This window comes from Ctenocephalides felis, unplaced genomic scaffold (genome assembly GCF_003426905.1).
Source record: "Ctenocephalides felis isolate EL2017-DRISC unplaced genomic scaffold, ASM342690v1 CF-g0.4_SCAFFOLD_03572, whole genome shotgun sequence".
NCBI classification, from domain to species: domain Eukaryota; kingdom Metazoa; phylum Arthropoda; class Insecta; order Siphonaptera; family Pulicidae; genus Ctenocephalides; species Ctenocephalides felis.
In genome coordinates, this window is record NW_020539726.1 from 24,101,268 (window position 1) to 24,122,759 (window position 21,492).

Below are 21,492 nucleotides of genomic sequence, written 5' to 3' on the forward strand. Positions count from 1 at the left end.
TGAACATTTTGGCATACCTTAGAAAAAATGGATGTATGTGTGTGTGTGTGCGGATACAAATTTTCGTCGACGATTTCGGGAACACAGTTCAACCGATTTCAATTTTTCAAAAAACATTCGATTCCTATTGATAAGGAGACGTGCTGATTACATTTTGGCAAAGGCAGGTCCGATTTTAATAATTCAAAAAAAAATACTTGTATTGACAAGATAAAGAACTGATTAAATTTTTGGAAAGGCAGGTCTAGCAGTTTCGGAGGTCTAGTAAAAAAAGTAAAAATAATGCCATTTAGCGTTCAAAGATGATCATTTGACATCAAATTATCAGATATTTTATGGGTATTTTAATAATACGTATAAATTGTTTACATTTCAAAGGGTTCCGTAACATTGTTTGTCCGTTAGACGGCGAAGGGGCGCTTACGCGCTTCGACATTTCGTCTCTAAGCAGCAAAATGAGTACGGTTGCTTTGAAATAAAGTTCAAAATTTCCAAAATATTTCAAATAAAGACAACATTTTTCTTCAGTTGTTTTTTCAAAAAAGTAATTTTTTTTCAAAAAAAATTATTAGTAATCTAATTTTTTCAAAAAAAAATGTAGTCTTTTATAAAAAAAATATTTTTGCTACGGGAAGTCCAGAAATTTGCCTTAAGGCACGATGCCATGCACCACTAGTTTTTATGTAATTTTTTTTTTTTTTTAGACATACATATATTATAGAGAATAATTCAGAAATCTTCATGCTTATATTAGATTCGTTACAGGATAAAATGCTACATTTGCAGGAAATATAAAATCTTTCGGCTTAACCTTCTTGTGATACTTACCTCATTATCAAATTCTAAACATCATGTCTTTATTTTGATTGAGTGAAATTAATTATAGTTTTTATTAACTTCCCGTACGGTAAGTTACTGTAATGGGCCGAAAATCGAAATTGAAAATTTTTACATTTCTCGACGTTTTGAAGGTTTCTGATCATTTTGGCATACCTCAGAAAAAATGGATGTGTATGTGTGTGTATGGATACAAATTTCCAGTCACGTTTTCGGGCGCACGGATCAACCGATTTGAATGGTTCAAAAAACATTCGATTCCTATTGATAGGGAGAAGTGCTGATTAGTTTTTGGCAGAGGCAGGTCCAGCCGTTTCGGAGATACGGAGCAAAGAGCGCAGAAAATAGAAATCGAGTTTTTGAGAGAACGGAGTATTCGATTTGAATGATCTAAAAAACATTCATTATTCAGTATTCCTCGAACATTTCGTTACGGTACGGGAAGTTCCAGCAATTTGCCTTAAGGCACAATGCCATACACTCCACTAGTTTTGAATGCAATCCAATTTTTATTAGCAGATCAATTAATAAACAGCAAATAAATAGCTGTTTTTATTACAATACTTACATTAAAAAATATTCTAGTAATAAATTGTACATCTACAAATCAATTCAAGCAATTTCCTAAACTTAAATTTAAATCAGCACATTATTACATGGACTAGCAAATGATAAAGGCCAAATATATATTAAAAATTTCATGCATTAGACATATATATTCGCTCTACTAAATAAGGTAACGAACGAGAATGTAGCATTTAACTGTAATATTTACAACTTGTCCGTATAGAGAGCATATACAACAGTTGACTTATGTTGCTTTATACCAATCGCTAAAATGGCCGTTCAAGGTGACGTGCTACAATTGTTAAAAACGAGGTTTGGTTGAACCTACGTTGTATTAAGAATATAAGAAATACATTGCAAGCTGAACATTTTCTCATTCGAGTAGGCAAACATACATATTCCGGCTCAACAATACCAAACTAACGAATTTGTTAAACCCGGTGACGCGTCAGCATTCGTACGCTGGCTTTGCCTTTATTTTTCAATGTTCAGATAAAAAGCCGAGTCTTAAGGTACCCATCCACTAGCAAGTTTATTATGGAATGAGCAAGAGGCAGATACAAAATAGAGATGAAACATGATGCCATGAGCAATATTTTCGAATTCGCAAGACATCGCCTATTATATGTTTCAACAAGCATTATAAAAAAAATTAACAGTACAAAAGAATCATTAGCGCCCGGCTTAAAGATTTTTATGAAGATCCGTAGTAAAATGATGAAAATTAATAGTTCAAGCGACTAAAATGATGTTCGCAGTTCTGGCGGACATCGGAGCAACCAGATTTTACCTGTATATTTTGCCAATTTTATGAGTCGAAACTAAACCTTTTTTCATAAAATACAAAAATATATTTTCAAAATCACGTAGGTAAAAATATGTAGGTGAAATTCTATATTTATTTGTGCATAATATTTAATATTTATTTATATTTGAAAATTATTAGAAATCCATGCGTTTCAGATAACATCCTTGCTTTTATTCAATTTATTATACAGTCAAGAATTGAAAAATAAAACATAATAAAAAATGTTTTTTACTCAATTTATTATAATATATATTTATAATATATTATAAATAAAATCTTAGAAATGAATATAGTAAGAACGGTAATGCAATGTATCATTATCTATTAAAAAACTTTTATATATACTACAAAAAATTGATTATACAGGGAAAATACATACATAAAGTTTTCCACATTTTATTCATGTGAATCAAAAATTGGTTTTTAAATTGTGTTTTTTCCTTCAAAAATAAATATAATATTGAATTTGTTTTAAAAATTGTCCGTTTTTATTGCACCTCAAAAAATATGAGTCATTGGATTGGAATTTAATTTCACTTATGAAATTCACATTGCACGACCCTTTCTCGTATCTGCATTATTGTAAATGTAGACGTATATTCCAAGATAAAGGCCATGTTTCAGGTTAAAATTAGGTTCTAATATTAACTATTAATATTCAGTAAATCGTGAATAATTGGTTATAAAGGCTATTGGTCTACGTTTGAACAATATTTTGAGCTATATATTTGCGACAAAATTCATTCCAAATTCATCTATTGCAAATGTACAACATTAATTTAATATGAATAAGTTTAATATGAATTTTATATAAAAAATAAATGTTTAAACAAAATGAAAACGAACTAAAATTTGCAGCAGAAGTCGATTTTATCTCATTTCACGTTCGAAATATACATACTTTTATCTCTAATGTTCAAGAAATATGAATGAAATTTTGTTCGATCGCCCGAGACACCGAAAATTTATACAACTTGACATTTATTGGTCATTTGGTCATAAATTGCTCGGTTGCCTGGTTGCCTAGTGGATGGGTAGCTTTACATTATGTTCAGTACGTACAAATACATACGAACTAGTATAACTCTGTAGTCCAGAAAGCGGCGGCAAATGGCGGCAGATGTGCGCCGTTGAGTTGGGTTTTGAGCCGAGCCGCCGAGCCGCCGAGCCTCGTACAGGGTCCGGCGGTATTGAACCGTTGCCAGCATGTTCGTCCGTCTGTCCCCGCATATACCCGGTTCAAACGAAACTTCATTTTTAGCTGAACAGACTAGCCTGGTTTGTGCGCTGCTTTGGCCTGACGGCCGATGTTCCAGGAATCGGCCATTTCATGATTCTTCATCATCAGCCATATTGGCACTAGAAAATATTATGTAAATTGCAATGAATTTCAATAGCAATTTGATGGCACCAATTTCAAAATTTGGCCAAATTTAATTTTTTGGCCATTTCAAATAACGGCCACACGTTTCGCCTGATTTCTAAATACATAATTTTAAAGTCTGAAGAAAATTATAGAGATAACATAATCAATGATCATTTTAAAATACATTATTTTTTTCAGTTTTATTGTTAGTTTACATGTTATTTAAGATAATATAACATAAATATATTTTATCTATATAAAAATATAACATAATTATATTATATTTATGATTATGTTATTATTATTTTTCAATTACCCTACTCCTAAATCTAATTTTCTCTTAAATTTGCCTATTCTACTTATGTCCTCTAACTTTAACTTAATTAATAATGAAATAGATATTCACAACACTTCACCTAGTCAAATAATCTTCATCTGCACAAGTTAACCTTTTTATTTTCTTTTCAAATAACTCATTATTTTATCTTATTCTGTTTATAAATAATATTGTTACATTCTGCATTATATGTAATTTTATGTTAAGTATTTTATGTTAATAACTATATATTGTAATTTTGTATATATTTCAATTGTTATTCATTATGTAAAATAAATGTATTTTTGAGTCCCCTTGGAAGAAATCTGTGGGCTATATATTTAAAATAAATAAATAAAATAAATAATTACATTATTATGAGACTCATCCAAGCAATAGATCACTTCATTTTCACACACACACACCTTGATATAAAGAATTATGTATTACAAACATCAATATAGGAGTGACAAAATCTTCAGGACAAAAATTAAAATTAATTCTTAATTTAAATGACAAGATTTGAAATTATAAATATATTTTAGATTTTTGTGAAAAATTAGAGTATTTGGAAGCAACCAATTTTAAATTCCACTGAAGATGACATCAGATAATATGTCGAAACGTGTGGCTGTTTAATAAAGATTTCATGAACTTCTACAAGTTTTTGCTTGATGTCCTAAAGATTTTATAGTACACATTTCAAAATCAAAAATATTATATGAAATAAATCAACTATATATTATGTCATATTAATTTTGACACTTTATTGCTTCAAGTTATAAAATCTATCGAATTTATTACTTCAATTTATTTTTTTATTAATCAGTTATTGCAATCAACGCAAGCATGGCGTTGATTCTTAAACAATGCTAAAAAATAAAAATATTTTAGATAGGAATTATTTCAAATTATTTCCTATTGTGCAAACAATGTTCAATAATGTTTTGAAATCTAAATTACAAAAAACAAAGATTTAAATAGTTTTTCATAAATAAATATTAATGAAAATCTTTTATCAACTGCAAATCGTTGAATAAGCTGAGATAGTGCATTTCCTTCTTTAAATAATACTAAAGATAATAGTTTTTCATATGGTAACTATTTAAAAAAATAATTACAGACATTGTATATAGTACTAAGTACCAAGAAAAAAAAATTAAACATTTTTTCTTAAATCAATAATTATCAAAAATCTTATATCAACTGCAAATCAATCAATAAGCTGAGAGAGGGTGCATACTCTAGCAAAGCATCCTTATGAATCACAAATAAATCGTTTTATTTTTTTATTTTTCAGAATGTCTTTTGAACAAAACTTTAGGTAAAATGCATTAATAAGACACATAATATAATTAATAAGACACATAAATAATTGATTGAATTGACATAAATAATCAAACACATAATGTGTTCCACCCAACCCCCATGAATTCGCAAATTACCAGAAGCTAAATGACAATTTTTTGGTATGCAAGAATCAACTATACTATTTATTTTCTTTAATAATAATATTGAGATAATAAATTATAATAGATAGGTTAATGGCTGCGAAAAACCATTGCTACCATAAACTTGCAATAAACTTTTATTAACTAATATTAAAATTTGTTTTTACAGTACGGCATAATAATATACGGGAGATTTTTCATTTATTTTGCTTTTATTTCGACTGTACTATGACCGTAATTTCCCCTACTGCGTAGTTGCAAGCTGCGCACAAACCAAAACTCGTCTACTGCGCCGCTTCGGTTTGGCTCGTTGAAGCTATCCGAGCTGGCTTCAGAAACAACGACGATAAACATAAGCGCGGAGCGTGCACACGCTAGTGAAAAATATTTTAGTTTATTATTAACTAGTTTATAATTCTATTGTGATATTTTATGAAGACTGTGACGAAAGAGGTGAGTAACATGAAATAATATTAGTTTATTTGAATATAGTGCGTATTATCTGTATTTAAGGCGTCATGACCTAATTCGAAAAACATGATCGTGTTATTTTGCATTATATATACGGTTCCATATCATAGTTCTATAGCCATCAATAATATATGGCGTCCGCATTGTTGTTTTAAAGTTATTTTATTGTAATTTGTTAGAAGTCGGCTTCTTATGCGCTATATACGCATTTATTCGGTAGTCGCATGTTTTCGTATCTAGCTTCGCTCAATTAGTTAACTACAAACGATTTATCTATTTTTAAATTTTTCATATTGTTTAATGACATATTCTTTTATTATTTTTTTAATGTCTTATAATCAATAATCCATTATTACCCAAAATGCCTTGTGTTTTTCGTCGCGAGTGCTAGAAGGAGATAGCATCAATTCCTAGCTTGTTCTTAGCAACAAGTTGGATGCGCGCGCCGTAGTTTCCGATCCTTGTCCTACGCTACTTTTGCTATGAGTGAGACAAGGACAAGCTATATTTTCCCCGAATGCTTTGCGTTTCCGGTCACAGCCCAAGCCGTGTTGGCCGATCACATTCACTCCATTTTAGCTCGACTGTTTAACACGGAGGAGTAGTCCTCAAGTAAAATGTGAAAATAATTAGTGTTTCTTTCGTATTTAATTTAAAGTGTTTTAAAAAGACTGTGATAGTACTTAATAGAAATTGTAAGTAACATTATTTATCATTTTATTCCTTCACTGTATATATTAGATATGATGAAATTGTTCGGTCGACATGGAGCGGTCGGCGGCCATTATGGCTTCATTTTCAGAAACTATGCCAAGCCTGTTTTTAATTAAAGCATATCGGAAATCTACTTTCGTTTTATATTTTTATAGTTAAATGATTGAATTAATTTTGATGTTTTAATTTTTACACGTACACTTAGTCTATTTGCATTAGGCGTTTTGTTGTGGTCGGCCATTTTGTACGCCGTTGGCCAACACTTATCTTATGTTGCAACATTTACTAATTGGTTTTCATTATGTATAATTAAATTTTTATTTCTTTTTTTCAGTGCGCGAGATGGAGGATGACCAACAATTTTGTTTAAAGTGGAACAACCATCAGTCGACACTGATATCTCAGTTCGACACTTTATTAGAAAATGAAACGTTAGTGGATTGTACATTAGCGGCTGAGGGAAAGTACCTGAGGGCGCACAAAGTAGTTTTATCTGCCTGTAGCCCATATTTTGAATCCCTGTTAAGGCTTCAATACGACAAGCATCCTATTTTTATATTGAAGGATGTTAAGTATCAGGAACTTAGGGCAATGATAGATTATATGTATCGGGGCCAAGTGAATATTAGTCAAGATCAATTAGGAGCACTTTTAAAAGCCGCGGAGACGCTGCAAATTAAAGGCCTCTCAGATAGTAGGACAAATGAAAAGAAACAGCCTGAACGTGTACCTAGTCCACCTCTTCCTAGTTCAACTAAGGTAATTTATTTCTTCCGCAACGCTATCTGATTTCTTATATTGACATTTTATAACTTACATATGATTTTATTTGCAGTCTTCTGGTCCTACTATTAGTAAACCAATAGTCAAACCTCCCCCGCCTGATGACGACATAGCGGATCAAAACTCACCTGCCGATAGGGAAACCTCCTCTAGCCCAACCTCTAGGAAACGAAGGAGGAGTAGAAGGCATAGTAATGATGAGTCTGCCGTGTTACCTGGTAATTATTACTATTTATAGTTATTATTGAATTATAACATTTATATTGTTACTAACGTTTTTTGTTATGTTACAGATAATCATGAACTTAGTAATTCAAGTACCCACTCAGAATTTGTTTCTCACCTCTCTGCCCAAACTTCAATCAACCGACCCAACGTAACGGACCGGACTGAAAACTCTTCTGATACATTCCAGTCTCCCGCCATTGCCAAAACCTCTGAAAAAATAAACGTTCCTAAAATCAAAGAAATCCGAAAATCAGAACAACATAGTGAACTAATACTTGAACCCAAATCTGAATATGTTGACGAAGAAGGCAATGACTCTGTTGAAGACCTAACACTTGAAGACGAAGAAATGGATGATATGGACCAATCACAAGCCGGACCTAGTCATGGTGGTGAAGGATCCAGCCAAGGTATGTCGACATTGATCACATTTTATTTTTTGTTTGCATACAATATACAATACAATATTTGCTCTTTTTCTTCAGGTTTTGCTGGATGGCATAACATGGGCGGTGATAGGACGCAAGATGAAGTTTTCATGGCAGCACAGGACGCAGCGGCAGGACATCGTGACTCACAAGGTAAGATTTTGGGTTTCAGTTATTTTGGGTCGAGTCCTTCATCTAGTGAAGAAATGCTGAATTACAATTACAAGTCATAATATTTTTAGAATATATATTTCAGATAATATTGATCAAAGCATAACTTTAAAAATATAGTCAAATATAGATTAATGAAATTGTAGTTAAAATAATATTGATCAAAACATAACTTTGAAAGTTTAGTCTCAATGAAATTGAAATAAAATATTTTTATTTAAATGCAGTATAAAAAACATATTTTCAAATACAAATATCAAACTTCACAGGCCATATGGAAAAGATACACAATTTTGATTTTAATTTTAATTTAGTATAACTTAAATACAAAAATGGCCCTAGTAGATTGATATTTTTTTCTGTTCAGTACTTCTTAACTATTAAAGTTCTCGACTATCAACATTGTGTTGAACCTGATAAATTTCGCGATCAAAGTAAAGCCGGTCTCTGATCACACTCATGCTTACACATTTGCGATGGATATATGCATGATTTTGTTTTGAATCTTCTAAGCTATGATAAAATTAATATTCTTGCATATATCTATCACTTACATTTATTGTAGTTTATTTGCTGTGATTAATTCATCATTACACAACCTTCTCCTCCATGAATCGCTTTCGTCGAAGATCTACCAACGCTGGATAGATAGATGTTTTGTAACTTTTCGTGAAAGTAATGCATGTTTATTTATATTCTCGCGATGGTGTTCAATTAGTTAATTATATTCAGCAATTCAAACATTAACAATTTTTTAATGCAAATATTTTACAAGTACGGATTTTATTACAGAATTTTATTATTTGTCAAACTCGATAAAAATCTTTTAACTGTATAGTGCATGCAAACGTTATTTTTTTATTTTAATTTTTTTTAAATACAGTCTCTGATAATTGATAATTTTTTCAATTCTTTTGAAAGTAAGGCGCATTTTGTGCTCAACGATGGATTACAAGGTAGGAGGGGGAGAGGGATTCGATTAAACGCAATGATCCGCGTTTGAGCTTTTATAACAATACGTTTAAATATCTTGCGTTTAATTGATTTTTTTTATATATATCAGAGACTGACATTTGCTTTGATTTTTTAGTTGCTTTTTATTATTTTGCTCATGATTTGCTGCAACACGCAACACTCGTTTTAACTTCATGAATTAACTTTATTCTTATTCAAGTTATACTTGAATTGAAAAAAAAATCTAAAATTTATTCGAATACAGTTTATCAAGTCTTCACAATGTTTCATGTCATCATCTATGTTACCAAAATATATTTTTTGGGAACAAAGATTTCAACAATGTGAAATTACAAGGTCGTTTTTTCCAAATTATAGATCTTTTGGTTTCATATTGTTTTTGTCTTATTTGTTATCTATATACATGTATCTATAAAACTGGGTTGTTGGCATTTCTATCATTTGTACAAACTATTTTTCACACTTATTATCGGCGCATGTGTGCTTCATTTGATATTTTATCATTTATTTTTTTCGCGTTTCGTTTTGGGCTTATCAAACCTATCTAATGATATGGAATCTGATGTTTTAATTGCATTGGTATACATAGAAGGTAGTTTTGATAGACCTCCGGTCGCTTTTTTTTAATCAGTGAATTTAAAAGTGCATCAAGAAATCAAGATGACAAGTTGCTTCTGAATATGTCAAGAGAAAATTGACAGAGTAGGTATATTTTGGTAAGGTATTCTCCACATATGGGTAAGGTAATATTTTTTTACACATATGGGTAAGGTAATATTTTTTTTTTACACATATGGGTAAGGTAATATTTTTTTTTTACACATATGGGTAAGGTAATTTATTTATTTACACATGCGGTAAGGTAACTTTATTTTTTGGTAAGGTATTTTCAAATCTATATGGTAAGATTTGCAAATGCAGCAGTTTTCAAGAATTATATCAAGATTTTTTTGGTATGTATGTTTTGGCTAAAGGTAAGGTAAAAAAAATATTTTCCTGCTGGTAAGGTAACTAAATATTTTTTCACGGTAAGGTAACTAAATATTTTTTCACGGTAAGGTAACTAAATGTTTTTTCACGGTAAGGTAACTAAATGTTTTTTCACGGTAAGGTAACTAAATATTTTTTCACGGTAAGGTAACTAAATATTTTTTCACGGTAAGGTAACTAAATAACATTCTCCTGGTAAGTTAATATAATTTTTTGTCGGTAAGGTAATATTTTTTTGATGGTAAGGTAATAATTGTTTGAAGTATATTCTGTTAAGGTAATAACAGAATGTATTTTAACGGTAAGGTAATTTCAAAGATGTGATGTGCCACTACCTATTGATGTCGGAGTTGGGCAGCCTCATTTTGGCAAACATTGTGAGTATAACTTTTCTTTCCAGCGATACCTTAAAAATTGATCATTCATTGCAGCATTTTTTATATGGTAAGGTAACAATGTCTTCGGTAAGGTAATAATTTGTTATATATTATCTTGATAAGGTGATGTTTTGTTACCTTATGCTTGGTGAGATAATTTCTTTGCTAAGCCAAATTTTTTATTTGGTAAGGTAATTTAAACTAATCTAATTAATCTATCTATGCTATTCGGTAAGGTAATCTTTTTGTTTGCTTGGTAAGATATTTTCTGTGATTGTATTTGGTAAGGTAATGATATCTATGATCCTGTTCGGTAAGGTAATCATTTCTATGATCCTGTTCGGTAAGGTAATCATTTCTATGATCCTGTTCGGTAAGGTAATGATTTCTATGATCCTGTTCGGTAAGGTAATGATTTCTATGATCCTGTTCGGTAAGGTAATGATTTCTATGATCCTGTTCGGTAAGGTAATGATTTCTTGATCCTGTTCGGTAAGGTAATGATTTCTATGATCCTGTTCGGTAAGGTAATGATTTCTATGGTCCTGTTCGGTAAGGTAATGATTTCTATGATCCTGTTCGGTAAGGTAATGATTTCTATGATCCTGTTCGGTAAAGTAATGATTTCTTTGATTCTGTTCGGTAAGGTAATGATTTCTATGATCCTGTTCGGTAAGGTAATGATTTCTATGATCCTGTTCGGTAAGGTAATGATTTCTATGATTACATTCGGTAAGGTAATGATTTCTATCATGATTATATTGTGGTATCATTTCTATCATGTTACTTGGTAAGGTAATTATTTTTATTACTCGGTAAGGTAATTATTTTTTTTTCTTGTACTTAATTTTATTATGCATATTATTCGGTAAGGTAATCATTATTTATATTTTTCAATTCTTTTGAATATTGAATTACGTAATTCAGTATTAGTGCATTTCGGTAGTGATTCCCGGTAAGGTATTGTGAAATGAAGAACAAAATAAATTCACCTTTGGTAAGTTTTCACAGGTGAGTGTATAAAATCTATACATGGTATCGTTGTATAGATCATTTTTTTTTTCTTATAAAATATATATAATTTTACATATTACATATATGTGTGTACGTACGCGATGTTTTTTTCAGGGTGTGTGATAAGTGCATAGCTCTGACATATGTATGATATGTATTCAGTGAAAAATGTTAATCAACATTGCGCATGCGAATAATAGAACAATTGCAATCGTGTAAATAAAAATGTTGCGGTTTTATTAAACGATTTGCTATAACATAAAACATCTCTTACAACAGCTGTAAACAGCATGTACAGTCGCTTTAATAATAATCGCGTTTATCTGCTTTTTAAACGAAAATAATACGGTTGCTGCGCAGCAATTTTTTTTTTTTGTCGTTTTTAATACTGTGCGTTCACGACGACTGCGTGGATTGATTGATTCAATCTACTACTACTCTACCATCTCCAATAATGCGCGCATATTCCTATATTCCTGGAAAAAAGCATTCCTTTCTCCTATCCATTAATCCTTTCTATATCCACTACATCTGGATGGACATGGACTTTTGGATCTTGACTCTGCGATGTGGAATGAAGAAGGCCCCCGGACCACCTTGCATGGACAAGAAACTAATGCTGCCACAGGAGATACTTATACAGGAGTTGAGGGACTTTAATTTCGATGATGGCGCTAATGGACCAACTACTGCTGGATGATGTGGACTTCTCTCTTGGCTAAAGGTGCTATCTAGAATAACGGCTGCCTGGCACTCTCATCTGGATTCAACCTCAATGTAAGTATAATTGTTCATTACCATATTCATATTTTTTCTTCAAATTGTTTTTATTTCATTGAATATGTTCATTCATTAATTTACTTAAATCCCAAGTAAATACTGCTTGAATTATTAAAATTAATTTTTATCCCAAATAACCTCAATATAATGATAAAAAAAAATATTTTAATTAATAAGTTTCTTTTTCTATTGTTACAGTGTTTTGCCCTTCGATGAACTCATGTCTTGGTCACTCTATAACTGGCTGGATCCAACTTCGCGATTATTATAAATGCTGTCTATCAGAATTTTATAACATTGAAGCCAATAAATGTTATTTAATTTCACATATTTTTTCATTTATCATTAAGTTTATTACTTTACAGTTTCATAAGCGCCATTAGTTTTCTTGTTAAAATTTTCCATCAATTGCACACTGGGCGTATCTTAATCAATTAATATAAGACTTTATTATTAGACCCAGATTTTGCTAAAAATCATCAAAAAGTTTTCATAATTTTCATAAGTACTTAACTTAAATGTAACATCTAGCAACGCCGATTTTTAAATTTTCTTAATTTGAACGAAAAGCCCAACCATTTTAATTAGTCCGAGCATGAATGTTGTGATTTTATAGTGTTTTGTTCTGATGTAATATAAAGGCACAGGGTTGTATACTAGATGATTGAAAACGTATTTCAATACCGATTTTATAGGCAAGAAGATGTCTGCACAAGTCAAGCAGCATTTTGTATTTCTTCGTGCTGGGGCTTACAATTTACAAAACTCTTCACTCCCAGAATCACTACAGCAGTCCTCAAGCTCACTAGATGTGGATCTTCATTACTGCTCACTTTGTGGCAAGGCGTATAAGAATCGATTTTTGCTAAAACGTCATACCACATATGAGTGTGGTGATGCTCGTAACAAATTTTCATGCATAACTTGCGGTAGAAAGTTTTCTAGGCCTGATAATTTATTACAACATGAGCGCATTGTTCACTTTAAAAGTATTTCTTAGACAAATTAGACAATACTGAAACGAGATGCCAAAACCTATTTTTATAAAATATTCAAGGATATCAGTAATTGATGCTCTCAGAAAATCTACTAGATTTAGTAACTTTGAATAACATTGCTGTGCATTAAAACTTACATTTATATCTGTGCCAATTTTTTTTTTTTAGTCTTTTACATCTAGTCGGCAAACTTTAATTGCTTTTGCAATAATTCAAACAATATTGAGTATTGTTCAAAAAAGTTTTATTTAAATTTGTAACCATATTTTTATAGTATAACTATTTTTTAAATTAAGATGTTTGAATCGGAAATATATTATAATAAATGTGAGTGAGTCATTTTCATTACAATATTGAAATTACAAATTGAAAGTGCCATTTCTTTTTTTTTTTCGCAACGGTTGAAATATGAACTGTGGTTGGTTGTCAATGTGCCAAATTTTGCTCGATGCACGTTTTCAAGAAGCAAGTGTAGAGCAACCCAGATTTTTGTGAAACAAAGATAACGATTAACTTAGTTATTTAATTTCAGATATCTTCAAAGGTTCCTTATGTGGAACTTATAAGCACAACAATCAAATACATCAAAGGATCAATAATGGTCTTCGACCACATTCTTATTCAACTGGTAGGAAGAATATGAATACTCTTGGTTCAGGTTTAGACAATCATTTTCGTTGTGAGGGATGTGGTCGTTTATATCTTCATAGTGGCAATTTAAAACGCCATGTAAGATATGAGTGTGGTAAACCTGCTCAATTTGAGTGCCCAATTTGTAATAGAAGATTTTCGCAAAGTTGCAATATGCAAAGGCATTATAATACATGCCATCCCTCTGAAGCAGCACAAATGAATTTTAAATAATTGAATACCGATATTTTTTTTTTTTTTTTTTTTTTTTTTTTTTTGGATCACATTTAATGCAATAATTTAGAAGGGAGAGAAAACAAAACAGGTTTCCATTAAATTTTGTTTTATCATTTACAACAATAATGTACCACTTTCAAAATAAGTGTTTGTGCCAAACTACAATAACTTTTAGTCCCTCAATTGATAGATTTTATATAGCTTTTTTATGACACTACAAATTTAATAGATAAGAACAAAACCATGTGTAATTTATTTCTGGCGATGTTCTTCTACTCATGCACATTCCATGGGGGTAAGTATTTATTCAAATTTATTACATTTTTGATGTATTTCATTTTTTAAATTTCAAAATCATTTTAGTAAAATGAGTTTATTAATTAATCTTTGAACACATGATGTGGGTTGTGTCTGCTTGGCTTTGGGCAAGATAAATTTGCATATTTTCACGAAGCCATTCTTTGTTTTACATGTGTGCATTACAACTAGTATTAAACCTAAAAAAAGTTTCAAATCTTTGCAGAATTTGATCTCATACAATAATGCGTTTAATTCGTGTGCATTACAAAGTAGATAAATAGAATTGAATTATTTTTACCCTTTATTAGGAAAGTATTTTATATTATATAGATATTACATTTTTATGAAACCAAAGATTAGTAAAGAAATTGATATATAGTATATATACATCTCTCATCTCCACGCGTGTATAAATATATGTATATATATATATATTATATATATATATATATATATATATATATATATATATATATTATTTTATGTACATGCATATGTACAATAATACACATGTGTATATGCGCATGGTTTAAATTTGGATTATGATGTATATATATATATATATATATATATATATATATATATATATATATATTAAAATGTAATAATAGTGTATGCACGTATATTACATTAATTATATATAAATAGTACCAAAGAATGATACCATTTGTGTTGAACATATTCTAGTGCCATTCTGTAGAATTTACTTTTGTGATAATTAACAAATTTATTTTACAAAAGAATTTTCGAATATTTATTTTCTAGTCTTTAATATTTTTGTATTCTACTAAGAGGGTGTAAATATAATGAGTAATCTAATAATAAAATTATTATTCAAACACTTTTTTTTTTTGTTCTTACCCTATATAGATATATATCTGAAGTAATTTGTTCAAGTCACATTTAAGTGATTAAAAGTAATTTATTGTTTCTGCAACCAGGTTGCAAACAAATTTTTAATGGCATTTTTTTGTAATTATAAACAAATGAGTTACAATTACGTGGTTGATGAATTAACTAACACATACGTGCGTTTATATATATAAACACACATACAGTACACTCTCGCTAATCCGACACTTTCGCCACCAAATTTTCTGATTTTTTTTTCGAAATGTTAACGTTATTTTCAATATCATATTTTAAAATTTATGGCTTTCACTATAATTTAGTATTTCGACACCCTTCGGTTTTTAATAGTCAGATTAGCGAGAGTCTACTATATAAATGGGCATATGTGTATTTCTATGTATATATAATATAATATAATGTGTGTTTCTTGTTTATAATTACATTTATTTGCTAACTTAAAATGTTAAGTTTATAGGTGAGCAATAGAGAATATAATACTGCTAATAAGATTATACTTTTGTAGCGTTCTACTTAAATTGATTTCATGAATAATTAAATTCTATGTAAACATATATATTTGAAAAAATACTATTTTTTTTCTTTTACAATCAAATCCATTAAAATATGCTCCTACTTTTTTTTGCAATTCAATTCAATTACAATTTTCAATTAATAAACGTATGAATTCTTAAATATTACTTTTTCAACTTTTTTTTTGATTGTATGTGTGTACATATATACATATGCACATCCACACACACACGCATAGAAGCATTAGAGAGCCCCTGGGAGCAAGGAAATTCGAAAGCTCCATATCAAGGACCACCCTTATATCTACCATCTTATATATATATATATATATATATATATATATATATATATATATTAGATGGTAGTCTTGGAATATAAATATTTTGTAGAGTTTCGAACAAAGAATCCAAAATACAAATAAACAAGTTTTTTTTAAAAAAAAAACATTTTTTACTGTCGACGTTTCGGAAACGTTCCATCTTCAGGTCATCTTTCAAGAAACACGATTTTGATCAGATTTAAATAAATAATATATTTAAGAAAAGTAGAAAAAGGTGGATTTTTTATATAATTTTTTTTACTTGGGTGGATTTTTTATTTTCATTACTTTCAGTTTGATTATATTGTCATACTTCTGAAATGTTATTTTTCCACAATTTTATTCATTTTATATAATAAATCCACCTTGTTCTACTTTTCTTAAATATATTGTTTATTTAAATCTTATCAAATCTTAGATTATTTACTGTCGACGTATTATTAACTGCTATAGCATGTGCACTTTTCAGGCGGAAACTCTAGTCACATCGTTGTATCTAAATACATGAATGCTCCAGCAGTACTAGACTTTCTTCAATTAAAGAGGAAAGGCGTGAACCGTTCTGTTGCTCCCGGAGCCTTTCCATGTCCAGTTTGTGGCAACGTATACAAGTGGAGGAAAAACATGATTTCTCATTTGAAAGTATCACATGATTATTCACGTTTTGGAGGACAATTTTACTGAAAACATTAAATCGAGATCTTTGTTTTTATATTTTAGTATTTAATTTTATAATATTTTATTACGCGGTTTTATTTAAGCAAACATTTATTTAAAAAAAAAACTGTTTTATATCGGTATCAAAACGTATTCAGACTAATACAAATGAATTACATACTAATGTAAATAGATGTGAATTTTCACATGTGAATAGAACAGACCCATGTTTTTAAGAAATAAACGCATTTAAAATTTTCAAGAACTTTTTATTGCAACAAAAACGAAAATGAAAAATAAATAAATATGTATTAACAGAGTCTAATAAATCGGGCATAACACAATTAAAAAGTTATGCATTTTTTTAATCATTTATTTTAAATTCTATACGTTTCGGTAATAGACCTAGCCCTTCATTCAGCGGAAATATGTAATATAAACTTGTACTTAAAGTTGTTGTAATTACAACAATGTTTCACAATTATACTGACATAAAATTATCGCAAAGGAGTAAGTGTGCAATATATGTATTATCTGTTAACTTGATTGTAAGTTTACAGATAACACATATATTTACACTTACTCCTTTGTGATCATTTTGTGTTAGTATAATTGTCAAACATAGTTATGATTACAAGTTTAATGTTAATATTACATAGTGTAGTGCATTACCACATCCTCATATCGTGGATTATTGATTTCTGTTTTAACGTGAATTTTGAAATAAATTTTTAAAGGAATTCTGTTTATTTATTGATATAGTGCCCGATTATATATATAATAATACAATAAAAATAATATATATATATATGTGTATATATATATATATATATATATATATATTAGGGTGGTCCTCAATATGGACATTTTCGAAATTCCTTGTTCCCAAGAGCTCAAATGGTTCCAAATTGATAAAAAGCAATTTTCTAAAAGTTTTAGCTCGTAATATGAACTTTTAGATAGAGCGCAATTCAATCAAACTTCGTATGGAAATAGCATGGAAAAATTTTTGAAAATTAACAAAATTTTTTTTTAGGTATAACTTAGCGACAAATGAATTAAAAGTCAAAATTCGTGTCATTTTTTGTTGAAAATTCGACGCTCTGCAAAATTTTTGAAATTTTTTTCGTGCTATTTTCATACAAAACTTTGATTGATTGATTGAATTGAATCTGAAAGACAATATTAAGAGCTAAAACTTTCAGAGAATTGTTTTTTATCAATTTGGAACCATTTGAGCCCTTGGGAGCAAGGAAATTCGAAAATGTCCATATTAAGGACCACCCTAATATATATATATATATATATATATATATATATATATATATATAATTTTTAAAACAGTTCACTATTTGTTTAAAGTTACTATGCGTCAATAAAAGCATGACCAGAATATGCATCTTATAATTCATTGTACATGTGTAAATATCACCAAAGAGCAATTGCGCACCACCACATTTTTCTCAAAATCATTCCAAAAAACCCATTGGTAATGCTGTGAAGGTATATGGTTTGCCATCATCAAGAGTCTTGAAAAAGACCTTAATTCAATATTTATCCTGCTTCCTGCAGGTAATATCTCGCACTTGATGGCTTTGGCGTTGCGTAATGGCAGTGTCATTGTCAATTCTGCGGCTGGTCAGCATGCTTCAATAGAGAAACCTTTTTGTTGTCCACGATGTTCAAAGCGATATCAATATCTAACCACCCTTAAGAGGCATCTTCGCCATGAATGCGGCGTCGAGAAGCGATTTCCTTGCGCCCATTGCGAGTACAGGGCTCGCAGAAGTGATCTCCTGCTGCAGCACGTTAGGCATAAACACAGCCGCATTGCTGAGCTAAGTTGATAAGAACATGGTTTTGTATTTCAAAAGTTTTTTTAAGATAATTTATATCCATATAACCGTTGGGTTCTTTCCTCCGAGGCCAAATTGTCCAAACTGGCGAATACTAAGTCATATAGGTCATGCGCATTCGCAGACTGATCCAAACGGTTGAAACCATCAGTTTTGATCAGTTTTCGCCAGTTTGGGCTCAGGGGGAACCAACCCATTAATATTACAACGAAGAAAACTATACAATATTCAACTTGCCATGGTAAGTTATTACGCTTAAATTTATGCGTTTATCAATGATTCATTCAATAAATGATTTTGTATATGATAGCTTATTGTTCGGCAAGTTCGAAAATACTTATAAAGCTTAAGCGAAACTCTTAAGTGTAGGTATGTTGGGTTTCAATATCCACAATTTTTGTAGATTTTAATATATGCATTCCTGCCATTTTCTCAATACTAATACACAAAGACAAGATTATGTCTTGAGAATAAATACAGTAAAATCTCGCTAATCCGGCAGTTCGGTAGACCCACACCTCCAATAATTCGACTTCCTCAGCCACCGAAGCCTAATATTTATTCTATTATTATATTAGTTTATTATGCAGAGTTTTTCCCGCTATTTCAAATATCATATTTTAAAAATTAATTCGAATATATTATAGTATACCTCGTGTGGACGAGGTCGCGAGTTCAAGCCCCCCCACTCTGGCAACCAGATAATAAGCGATGCCAATTTGCACTTGAAAATATAGATCAAAAATAGGTTTCTAATTGAAAATAAGCCCATATTGGGCACTGCGGTGTGAAATGGCAATGTAAAATCTCTCACACTATTCTTTCCTGAATCGAGATGGCCCACGAACCTGCTCTAGGGCAGGTAGAACCCATTACTATTGTCATTATAGTATAATTGATTGATTGTATTAATATCAATCAGATAGGTGTGCAATAAATGTTTATATAGTTTTATTATCGTCCAGTTATCCGAACATTCCGGTATACCAGCTCACCCTGGTTTTTAATAGCGCCGAATTAGTGAGATTCCATTGTAGATTTATTTTATGTGTATTATACTAAACATTTTTACAAACATAGTCATTTAATATATAGCTCCTTTTTAATCATGACAATTTTTTAACATTAATATAAATTCATCACTATAAGCTAGGAAAATTTAAACTAATTTAATTATAAATATTAAAGTATTTTTTACTTACTGATTTTTATTGTAAAAATATTCTAGATTTATATAATTGTAAATAAATATTTTTTAGCATATTATTAACTAGTCATAAAGTTTAATGTATTTTTAGTAACCAAAGATGTAGGCATTTTGCAATTGCAGGGTGACCAAAGATCATGATAATGATAGTGGATGTGATTTGTACCATTGTTTAGCTGAACGTAAAAGAAAGTACAAGTAGAATATTTAAGAAGTGCCTTATGAACTCATGCTAATTTTTAAAGTAATATAAAACTAATCCAACAATTATATTTTATTTATGTCTAAATATTTGCAATTAACCACTTACTTCACAAATTATTCATTGCAATTTTAAGTTGTGGATTTAATATATATAAGTTATGGCAGTGCGATAATTTTAAAGCATCACACTATCTTATACACTAATGTTATTATCTTTTGTATTTATGATGTGTGTTTTAATATATTTCGTTAAAATATCCGTATATCTATTTTTCACTTCAATTAGTTCGAGCAAAGCCTAAATTTAATATCTTACTATTATTAACATTAAATACCCAATTGTATTTTTACCGTGCAATTTTTTCCTCCAGTTATTGACAAATAGGTAATCCAAATTTCAGGTTTTAAAAATTCTTTTCCGCTGGAAAATTTACCGCGTTATCGACAGTGCTGGCCCACTACAAAATTGATCACTCAAATTTCAAGCAGAAACTGAGCAGGCCCAATCCTCCTGGCGAGCACCCATGTCCTCGTTGCGGAAAATCTTATCGCTACAGGCCAAATATGCTGAGCCATTTGAAGAACGAATGCGGAGTCGAACCACAATTCCAGTGTCCTTATTGTCCACGTCGAAGCAAACTTAAAGGAAATTTGAGGAAACATATACAAATACAACATAAAGATGCTTATAATTACACAGTGATTTAAAATAATTTTTATCGAATGTATGAATTGTATTGAAGTTCTTGAAATTGTGTGAATTGTTTCAATGTGTAATAATTATTTTTACGTAGTAAAAATTATTTTTCATAATTGCTTTTTAACTTTTATTATTTTTTCTATATTCTGGCTCGGCTTAAATTCATAGATCGATATGTATCATTACCCTTATGCTTTTCCCTATTTTTGAATGCTATTATTATTGTTTATATATATATATATATATATATATATATATATATATATTAATTTGGAAATATGAACAAACAGCACTCTTTTTTGCACTATTTTATTAAATAATAATTTTCACAAACGTTTCGAGACTAGGTTTGTCTCATCAGTGTGTTATAATTTGAAATTTAAAATATGGAAACCTAAATTAGCATTATGTGTTTTCCGTTACACGTTGTTCGAAATACTGTCTTCAGCCCCACCAACGATCGTCGGTGTCCGAATTCTCTATTCGATTTCAAGTGGATTTTTCAAGTGGCTTCAAGAAGACAGTATTTCGAACAACGTGTAACGGAAAACACATAAGGCTACTTTAGATTTCCGTATTTTAAATTTTAAATTATAACACACTGATGATGAGACAAACCTAGTCACGAAACGTTTGTGAAAATTATTATTTAATAAAATAGTGCAAAAAAGAGTGTTGTTTGTTCATATTTCCAAATTAATATCTATATCCACTCAGAATACATT

At 30.0% G+C, this 21,492-nt stretch overlaps 1 protein-coding gene across 5 annotated transcripts in view; it reads left to right on the forward strand.

The window, feature by feature from the left end:
• Positions 1-5,645: 5,645 nt before the first annotated feature.
• Positions 5,646-21,492, forward strand: part of LOC113387746 (longitudinals lacking protein, isoforms A/B/D/L-like) — a 207,223-nt gene continuing 191,376 nt past the window's right edge. For 4 of the 5 annotated variants that reach the window (XM_026625123.1, XM_026625121.1, XM_026625122.1 and 1 more), the window contains exons 1-5: positions 5,647-5,798; positions 6,865-7,289; positions 7,366-7,531; positions 7,607-7,951; positions 8,027-8,122. In XM_026625123.1, the coding sequence (XP_026480908.1) occupies positions 6,873-7,289; positions 7,366-7,531; positions 7,607-7,951; positions 8,027-8,122 (1,024 nt within the window). In that variant the 5' untranslated portion in view covers positions 5,647-5,798; positions 6,865-6,872. Of the gene's footprint in view, positions 5,799-6,864; positions 7,290-7,365; positions 7,532-7,606; positions 7,952-8,026; positions 8,123-21,492 lie in introns of all 5 variants that reach the window. The other variant, XM_026625119.1, reaches the window with a different exon arrangement.